Below are 10,552 nucleotides of genomic sequence, written 5' to 3'. Positions count from 1 at the left end.
CCTACTCCATTGACTGTATAATTTTAAATCTTTCCATTCAACTTGGATATTTGTTTTCTGGGTAATTACCCTTGAAACCTCCAAGCTGAATTACCCACCTCTTCAGAACTAATCAGAGTGGGCTTTATTGAATGAATGAATGAATGAATGAATGAATAAAAGGATTGCTAAATAGATATAAGAACACAGTTAAAATTTAGCAACAGTTTTTTAGAGATCTGCACCAGGTCTACACAGTTCTGTGTCTTTTTGTAATGATGAAAATATTATAACTAGTTTTTCTCCTATGAAGGGTCAAAAGTGTACAAAAGATGTATATGTTTCAAACCTCCATTCTAACATTGATCCTTCCTCTAGTGACTGCCTATCTATAGCAAGGTACTAAGCAACAACAGGTCAAACATACCTGATGTCCTGGGAATAGAACAGAAGGACCTCTGGTCTTTAAGCCTTGATGGGTATAAATCATGGGTTGAGATGCCATTAATGAACTAGTTCTCATTGGAGTTGGAATCTAAATTTGAATGGAAAAGAAAACAATAAGTGAAAACATAATTAGTATTTAACTGCTCTCCTAATAAAATAGTACCAAGAGGACAAGTAATCCCTCCAAATACTACATTTGATGAATGGTAAATGAAAAATATGAAGAAAACAGGAAAAAACAGACCTGAGAAGAACTTATTAGTGATGTGTGTGTGCATGCGCGCACGTACGCACACATGCTCACGTTGAAAAGAGACCCAAAGAATAGTTCTTGAAAAATGAGGATGAATTAACTACAAAGGCCTTCAAAGGACTCTTCACAAGAAATAACACTGACATCACAAAGCCAATAGTCCTCATGAGAAAGAGAAGGGAAGTCTATAGGTGGACAGGGAATATGTTAAATATATAGTACAAGTGTGTAATTTGATGAACATTTAAAGATTAAATGTGAGCGGGAACCAACAGCTAGTGTAATGGCTATGTCGCTGGACTCCCACTTAGTCGACTGCGGTTCGCATCCCGGACCCAGTGGCCTAAAACTCATGCCGGGTGTGTGTGCGTGCGTGCCCAAGATCCCGAGAGGAGAATGGAGGAGAAGGGATTGCGGTGTGACCATCCCCCCTAGGGGGTGATTTCTCGCTTTCTGTCTCTATGTCTCTCTCTGTCTGCCTGGCAAGCACACACGCCCTATAGCGAAAACCTCTCCAAAAAAAAAAAAAAGATTAAATGTGAGCAATATGTAGGAATTCAACAGATGAAAGTATTGAGAGAAGGACAGGTGCATCAGGTCAAAGGGGTGGGTGGTATGAGAAAGGGATTTAGGGCTGATACTGCTCATAAATTTTTGCTTTGACATCTGTCTAGTTTATATCATTGTTGCAGTCACCTGATGAGCTCAGAATTGAACATATATCCCAAAGACAAAAAAAGAAAGAAAGTAAGGAGGTTGCCCAGATCCACTGGTGTTAGTAGATTCTGACCATTTCCCTCCTCTGCTTAAAACTGTTAAAATGGATCTTCACTGGGTGTAGATAGGTGTAAACCACCTGGCATGATTCACCAAGCCTATTGCTTCTCTTTATCTACTACATTTTCCCCTCACAACTTGAAGCAATATGGGCTTACTGAAGGACAGTCAAATAAATTAGAAACTGCTTAAATGACTCATAAATAAAAGTTAATGATTAATGTGTTGACCTGCTGGGAGATTTCTGGTGATGAGCTGTATTAACATTAATGCTTCTTAGCTCCATGCCAGCAATTTAGAGCAGGTCTCAGCTATTTTGAGTGTACAAGGCTGCCACCTCTGTAGAACCAAAGAGCCAGAGTGAGCAAGGTACCAAGACCTCTTTGCCTTACAAAGAATTGATGCCTAGAAATCCTTGAAATTGCTTTTGCCCAAGGGTTAAGACCTTGATTCACTTCCATGATGCTATCAGATAATATATCCTGGAATAACTCCATGTGGTGACTAGAAATGAGCACCTAGTCCTTTTAAGGAACCTAGTTATGTATGTCTCCTTCAATCCACCTGGGTCCTTAGTTATTCATGTTGAGGACATACTTTATATCTTGTTCCTGTTGACTCCATTCTCTAGGAAATGAGCCTATTTGGTTCACCCTTACTTGAAAAGACTCTGAAATAACCTGGCTTTTCATGTGGCCCATCACAGTTTTCACAATACAAGCCATACTTCCTTGCCTCAAGCCCTATTATAGTAAAAGGTACTCTTTGGTCCTGATTCCTAACCTAAAAATCTACATTACTTTTGGGACTTTGATTATCTATTAATTCTGGAATAAATTCCTATGGCAATTCCCCTTCTGCACATCCCTTATCTGGATTATTGGCACATGCTACCACAACTGGTCTTTAGGTTGGACTGGGAATCAAACTTGGGCCTCCCATGTGGTCTCAGCATATGGAGCACAGTATCTTAGCAGTGTACACCATCTCAGATGAACCAATAAACCATGAAGAGTTTTTCACTGCATCTCTCACTCTTGACATCCTAAGAGAGTTTTTTCTTACCATTCTGTACATAGGCATTTGCTGTGAAGTCACTGGATAGGCCACTGGAGATGATACCTTGAAGGAAAGTATCAGTTATCATAAGTACATTTTCTACTAATGTGTAATAAGAAATATTATAAGATACATAAAATATTCTGCTATATAATTAACTGCCAATTCTAAATTAATTATATAATTGAGAATAAATTCATAGTGAACCTTTTATGACCAGGACAAAGATCTTTCCCTGAGCATGGCAGATTTAGGAGGCTTAAACACTTCCAAGTGGGCTGGCCTTGCAGTGCAGCATTTGGGTGCTGGACAGAGGAAACTGGATCCCACATAGCTGACCAGGATTTGGATCTCAGCCCCATCAGTTTCATGCTGGAGCACACATGCCCAGGATCCTGATAGGATGGAGAACTGGGAATAAAAGGATTGCAGTGCGACCAGAAAGCAGGTAGGCTTTATCCCAAGGATGCAACTGTGGTTAAACACACAAAAAGCAATAAACGTAATACATTACATTAATAGAAGGAAAGATAAAAACCATACGATCATATCAATAGATGCAGAAAAAGCATTCAACAAAATACTATGTCCATTCATGTCCAAAACTCAGCAAAATAGGCGTAGAAGAGACACTTTTCAACATAATAAAAGCCACATATGACAGATTCACCACTAATGTCATATAAAGGGGAAAACCTGAAAGCTTTCCCACTTTATCCACTCCTTTTCAACATAGTGCTAGAAGTCCTAACCAATGCAGTCAGAGAAGGGAGCAAAATAGAGGTTTCAGATAAGAAAAGGAGAGGCTAAACTGTCCCTATTCCCAGGTGATATGGTTATATACATAAAAAAATCCAAAACAACCCACAAAAACTCCTATAAGTGAAAAATGAATTCAGTTAAAGTAGTAGAATACAAAATCAATATACAAAAATCTATAGCGCTCTTATATATCAATAGTGAACAAACTGAGACAGAATTGTGGAAAGCAATCCCATTTATAATAGTCACAGAAAGAGCAAAATATTTCAGAATAAGCTTAAAAAGCAAAACTATGTGTAAAACTGGGAAATGATTGATTACAATACAAAGAAATTGAAAGCTATCCTGTGTTTTTGGATTGGAAAAATTGATATAATCAAAATGTCAGTCCTACTCAAATTAATTTACATATTCAATGTGATTCTGATCAAAGTACTGGAGACATTCTTCACAGAAATAGAAAGCACATGGGGCCAGCAGGTGGCCTGGTGGTTAAGGGTGCTGGACTCCCACATGGCCAACCACAGTTTGAGTCTTGGACCTGGTGTCTTGCTTTCTCACTTTCCCTCTTCCCCTCTCTCCCCCTTTATCTTTCTCACTCTTGCTTTGTCCCTCTCTGGTCAAAACAAAAAATAAATAAAGTGAAATAAAATAATTCTTGAAAAAAGATAAAGAAATAGAAAACACAATCATAAAATTTGTTTGGAACTAGTTTGGCAGGTGGCATGGTGGTTAAGGCACTGGACTCCCACATGGATGACCACAGTTTCCCACATGGATGACCACAGTTTGAATCCCAGACCTGATGGTTTGCTTTCTTGCTTTCCCTTTCCCTCTCTTTCTGTCTCTTTCTGGTCAAATTCAAAAATTATAATAATAACAAAAAATTACATAAATGAATAATTTTTAAAGATTTGTCTGGAACCACAAAAGACCCCATATTGCCAAGGCAATACTGCACAAAAAGAATAAAAACATCTTACTACCTGACTTCAAAATATATTACGAAGCAGCACATGGCATGTTTTCCAAGTCACTGGGTCCAGGACTCAAAACATATAATTAGCCATGTGGTATCCAGCTGCCTTAACCACCACACCATCCACTAGCCCAGTTAGTTTCTATTAATTAAATAAAATAATATCAAGTGTTGGTGACATTAACAATAATCTTGTACTGCTGCTGTAGGTGTATATGTTATTATAGCCATTTTGGAAAAGAGTTTAAAATTACCTAGTAAAGTTAAGCTCATTCTCAGTGAGTGCGTGTGTGTGTGTGTGTGTGTGTGTGTGTGTATAACAGAATACTATTCAGCCATAGTTTTTTTGTTGTTGTTTTTTGTTTTTTAAATGAAGTCCTGGGGAGGTTCCTCAAAGACCTTCAAATAGAACTACCATATGATCCAGCAATTCCACTCGGGTATCTACCCAAAGGACAGGAGAATGCTCAGTCAGAAAAGCACTTGCACAATTATGGTGGTAATAAATAAATTTTAAAAAGAAATAAAATAAAATAAAACCAGCATGGTATTGGCACAAAAACAGACAGGTAGACCAATGGAACAGAATAGAGAACCCAAAAATAAACCCCAAAACATACAGCCAACAGATTTTCAACAAAGAGCACAAGACCATCTAGTGGAGAAAAGAACATCTCTTCAGCAAATAGTGCTAGAAAAACTGAATATCCACCTGCAGAAAAGTAAAACTGGACCCCTATCTTTCACCGTTAACAAAAATCAACTCAAAATGGATCAAAGATCTAAACAGAAAACCTCAAACTATAAAATTACTGGTGGATAACATGGGAAAACTCTTGGAGACATTGGTGTAGACAAAGATTTTTTAAATAAGACCTCCAAAGCACAGACAATAAACCTCCCAATAGACAAGTGGGACTACACCAAGCTAAAAAAATTCTGTATGGCAAAAGAAACAATAATTAGAGTGAATCAACAACCCTCAAAATGAGAGGATTTATTTGCAAACTATGCCTCAGCTAGAGGATTGATAACCAGAATATACAAGGAATTCAAGCATCTTACCCGAAAAAAAAAAATAGTCCAATAAAAGACAAGCAAATGAGCTGGACAACACTCCAAGGAAGACATACCAAGGGCCAACATTTCTTACCATAAGGGAAATGCAAATCAAAACCACAATGAGATACCACTTAACCCCAGTCAGAATGGCTAAGATTAAAAAAAAGAAAGAAAGAATGATTAGTGCTGGTGAGGGAACACTCCTAAACTGTGGGTGGAAATGTAAATTAGCACAGCCATTGTGGAGCACAATATGGAGGTTCATGAAAAACCTACAAATAGAACTACCATATGACCCAGCAATTGTGCTTCTGGGTATCTACCCACGGGATAGGAAGACATCCGTGTTTATTGCAGCATTATTCACAATTTCTAAGACATGCAATCAACCCAAATGTCCAAGAACAGATGAATGGATTGAAAAGATATGTCGCATATATAATATGGAATACCATTCAGCCATAAAAAAAAATGAGAACTTGACATGTGATACAAAATGGACAAGTATCGAAGATTTAATGCCAAGAAAAGCAAGCCAGACTATGAAAAAGAAGTATTATATGTCCCTGCTCAATATATATCAAATGTCTGCACTCTGGCAGAAACTGAGGGATTGGAAGGTATAATAGCAGGGAGAGCAATTGTAGATATTAGAGACAGTATAGGAAGGGGTAGGTAATGGGAGGTGTGAGAAAGATGATCAGGGAAAGAAAGAAATAAAACCTTTAACAGACATAAAAATGAAAAGTTATCTCTTGGTGACAGTCTGTTGTAATCTTTGACTTGACTGGTATGTACTGTATTCATGCTGGGAAAAAAACATTTTGTATGTTGTAAAGATGTATTGTGATTAAATGCAACAACAAAAAAGAAGGTCCTACAAATTCTGGCCCCTGTTACCCTCTCTATCTTTATCTCTTGTTGCCTCCATCATACATTATGCTGCAGCTGTGTTAATCTAGTTACATTTCCCTGAAAAACCTGCAAAGTTTCCTGACTTTGTTCACACAACGTCTGCTTGGAACACCTTTGCTCCATTTATCAACTGGTGACTGTCAATTCATTTTGTCTTTTACCTCGAGTTTAGATCCTTTATGATATTAACCAATATACACTCTAAAGCATTCCACCTTATAGTATTATTATTAAAATATTATATATTATAATATTCATTGCTTTTAATGGCATGTCTATCCTTGCTTACAGCTCCTTGAGAGCAGAGCTTACTTCCTATTCAATTCTGGGTCTTTACCACTCAGCATAGTGACTAGTACCTAATAGGTTCTCAATAAATGTGGAGAAAAATAGTGTAAGTATAGATTCTGTGATGGACAGAGGACTGTAATCTTTATAAAGGTCCTAAATTTAAATTTTTCATATTTTACTTCATAGTAAGTTTAACATGTTTACAGCAAATATTAGTGCAATACTTTAAAATTGATTAAATAGAAAACATTTCTGACTCTACCTACTACCTTAATATAAAAAACTAGATAAATAATACAGCACTAATATTACCCTATGGGGAGCAGAAGGAGTAGAAATGGATTTCCATATGGTTGATGTGCAGGTATAGGTATTCAACTGCCAGTTCTTTCCATCACTACTTCCCATGTCTGAAGAGTCACACCACTTCATGTTAGATCTAATGAAAAAAGAATAGTCTCTTCAATTAAAAGTGTTGTGAAAACTGAATATCCACATGTAGAAAAATTGGAATTCAACCCCTATTTCATAACAGATACAAAAATCAACTCAAAATGGAGCAAAGATTTAAATATAAGACCTGAAACTGTATAACTTCTAGAAGAAAACAAAAAGAAAAAGCTATGGGAACCAGTAGTTAGCATAATGGCTATGTCGCTGGACTCCCACGTAGTCGACCGTGGTTCGCGTCCCGGACCCGGTGGCTTAAAAACTCATGCTGGGCATGTGTGCGTGCGTGCCCAAGATTCCGAGGGGAGAATGGAAGGAAGAAAGAAAGAAAGAAAGAAAGAAAGAAAGAAAGAAAGAAAGAAAGAAAGAAAGAAAGAAAGAAAGAAAGAAGAAAGAAAGAAAGAAAAGGAAAAGAAAAGAGAAGAAAAGAAAAGAAAAGAAAAAAAAGGAAAGAAGAAAGAAAGAAAGAAAGAAAGAGCTATGACATTGGTCTGGGCAATGATTTTTTTGGATTTAGTCCAAAGGCTCAGGCAACAAAAGCAAAAATAGATGAATGGGATTACATGAAACTAAAAAGTTTCCACATAGCATAGGAGACCATTAAGAGAATAAAGGGAAGACGTATGGATTGAGATAAAATATTTGCAAGCCATACATCTGAAAAGGGGTTAATATGTAAAATTTATTTTAAAAACTAAAACAACTCCATAACAAAAACAAAATAAAACAAATAACCTGATTTTTAAATGTTCAAAAAAAGCAATCCTCAGTAGACCAGCCTGTGGCTTGGTGATTAAGGTGGCTGCACAGTTTGAGTCCCAAATCTGGCAATTTAAAAAACACACCAGGTGAGACCAGCAGATGGCATAATGGTTACGTAGCTGGACTCCCACATAGTCGACCCTGGTTCAAGTCCCGGATCTACCAGCTTAAAACTCACACTGGGCACATGTGTATGCATGCCAAAAATCCTGAAAGAAAACAGGCCTTCAGAAGAAGGTTCCACATGGCTCTGCACGGTTTCCTATTTTCTGATTTTTTTTTTAAAAGAAAAACAGTAATTACAATTTTGGGGTTTTTTTTTTTGGTCCTTTTTTTCTTCTCTTTTGGTTGTTTCCATCTCTCTGTCTCTCCAACAAGTGCATGCACCCTATAGCAAAAGTATCTCTCTCTCTAAAACACACACACACACACACACACACACACACACAAGGAAGATGTGCATGCATGCCCAAAATCCCAACAGAGGGAAGAGATGGAGAAGAAGGGCCATGGGGGGAGGGTGCTTTTTCACCTTCTTTCTCTTTTGGTCTCTCTCTGGCAAGCACACACATTCTCTGACAAAATTAAAATAAAAAAGCAATCATGTGCAAAATGAACAAAGGTGGAGGCATTGCACTGACTTTAAAATATACTACAAAGCTATAGTAACCAAACTGCATAGTTCTGGAGCGATAACAGACACACAGACCAATAGAACAGAATAGAGAACCTGGAAGTACATCCATTGATATGCAGTCAGTTGATTTCTGACATTGGTTTAGGCAACAACTTTTAAATAAGATCTCAAAAGCATGGGCAACAAAAGCAAAATTAGATCAATGTGATTAAATAAAAATAAAAAATTCTACATAGCAAATGAAATAATCAACACAGTGAAGATACAACCCACAAAATGAGAGAAAATATTTGCAAGTTATACATCCAATTAGGGATAACTAGAATTTACAGGGAACTGAAACAGCTCACTAGCAAAAAGAAACAATTTGGTTAAAAAGTGGGTAATCTGGGGCTGACAGGTGGCATGGTGGTTAAGATGCTGGACTTCCACATACTGGACTCTCCATTCTCTTCTCTTACTTTCTGTCTCTATCTCTGGTCAATTTTTAAAAATAATAATAATAAATAAAATTTTAAAAATAATTTTAAAAAGAAGTGGGCAATCAGGCACAGCTGCAGTGTGGCACAGGTGGTAAAGAGCCACTACACAATACTGAAACCATATTAGAAAACCCAGGAATTGGATCCCAGGTTGATGTAAATAAATCAGGTGCACCAATGATCCTGACTGACTAGAAGACTAAAGTGAAGATCACAGACTGGCAAAACCCTGCCAGTAATCTGTCTGTATCTCTCTCTCTCTCAATACATAAACTTAAAAAAAAATGGGCAACCAATCTGAACAGACAATTCTCAAAATAAAATAAACAAATAGCCAACAAGTAAACAGAAAATTACCCAACATCACTAATTATCAGAGAAATGCAAATTGAAACCACAATGAAGTATCATCTCATCCCAGTTAGAATAGCATATGTGTGTGTGTGTGCATATATATATTTATCTCAGAATAAGAATTGATAGTGAGATTGTGAAGAAAGGGGAACTCTTGTGCGCTATTGGTGGGAATGTAATTAGTACAGCCATTATAGAAAACTGTACAGAAGTTCCTCAGCAGACTAAGAATAGGATTACCATCTGATCCAACAATTGTACGTCTAGATATATTTCCAAAGAACTTGAAATCAGTATATTGAAGAGATATCTGTAACCCCATATTTACTGAAGCAGTGTTCACAATAGCCAAGATATGGAATCAATTTAAGTGTCCATTAACAGAAAGACAACTACCCCATGATCTCATTTACATGTGGAATCTAAAAAATCTCAGACTCGGAAGTAAAAAGTTGAATGGTGGTTATCAGGGGCTGGGGCAGACAAAAATTATATGTCCCTGATTAACGGCATGTCTGCACTCTATGGTAGAAAATGAAAGACTCAATGCCATAAAAGTACAGAGAACAAGGCCAGCAGGTGGTGTGGTGGTTAAGGCACTGGATCCCACAGGGTCAATTCTGCAGTTCAAGTCCCAGACTTGGTGGTTTTAAAAAGCACACTAGGCGGAACTAGGTATTTCAGGGCACAGGAGAACTGAAGATTTTCTACTGATAATTCAGCCTCCAGCAAACAACCTAGTGGCAGAAGAGGCCAGGCCTTCAGAAGAAGGTTCCACATGGCTCCCGCAAACTAGGTATTTCAGGGCACAGGAGAAATGAAGATTTTCTACTGATAATTCAGGCTCCAGCAAACGAGCTAGTGGTAGAGAGCCCCCCCCACCCCCAGCCTTCTATCTCTGTTTCTGTGTCTCTGTTTCTGTCTCTCCCTGCTTCTGTCTTCTCTCTTTTTTTTTTTTTGTAATTTTTCCTTTTTACATTTTTTTAAAGGCAAAGTTTTTCTCTTGCTCTCAGCTCCACCTTTTATCTTGTTAATTATCACTCTGGTCCTCCCACCCAGGCAGAAGAGGCCAGGCCTTCAGAAGAAGGTTCCACATGGCTCTGCACGGTTTCCTATTTTCTGATTTTTTTTTTAAAAGAAAAACAGTAATTACAATTTTGGGGTTTTTTTTTTTGGTCCTTTTTTTCTTCTCTTTTGGTTGTTTTTCTCTCTCTCTTTTTCATTTTCCTTTTTCTTGTCTCTCGACTCTCCAATATCCATTTAATGTGTTTTTAGATGGATCTAAGAGCACTGTAGCTAAACATCCAAATACTAATAGGGTTAAAATATTCCTCAATATCTAC

At 37.4% G+C, this 10,552-nt stretch overlaps 1 protein-coding gene across 1 annotated transcript in view; it reads right to left on the bottom strand.

Annotated features, from left to right (window-relative positions):
• Window positions 1-10,552, bottom strand: part of LOC102500060 (phosphatidylinositol-binding clathrin assembly protein-like) — a 46,453-nt gene that overhangs the window by 402 nt on the left and 35,499 nt on the right. The window contains exons 12-14 of the mRNA XM_006171072.1: window positions 6,837-6,963; window positions 2,522-2,578; window positions 407-514 (exon numbers count right to left, since the gene is read on the bottom strand). Coding sequence (XP_006171134.1) covers window positions 407-514; window positions 2,522-2,578; window positions 6,837-6,963 — 292 coding nt within the window. The remainder of the gene's footprint in view (window positions 1-406; window positions 515-2,521; window positions 2,579-6,836; window positions 6,964-10,552) is intronic.

This window comes from Tupaia chinensis, unplaced genomic scaffold (genome assembly GCF_000334495.1).
Source record: "Tupaia chinensis unplaced genomic scaffold, TupChi_1.0 Scaffold149248_1, whole genome shotgun sequence".
NCBI classification, from domain to species: domain Eukaryota; kingdom Metazoa; phylum Chordata; class Mammalia; order Scandentia; family Tupaiidae; genus Tupaia; species Tupaia belangeri.
This window is presented reverse-complemented; position numbering and strand designations above follow the sequence as displayed.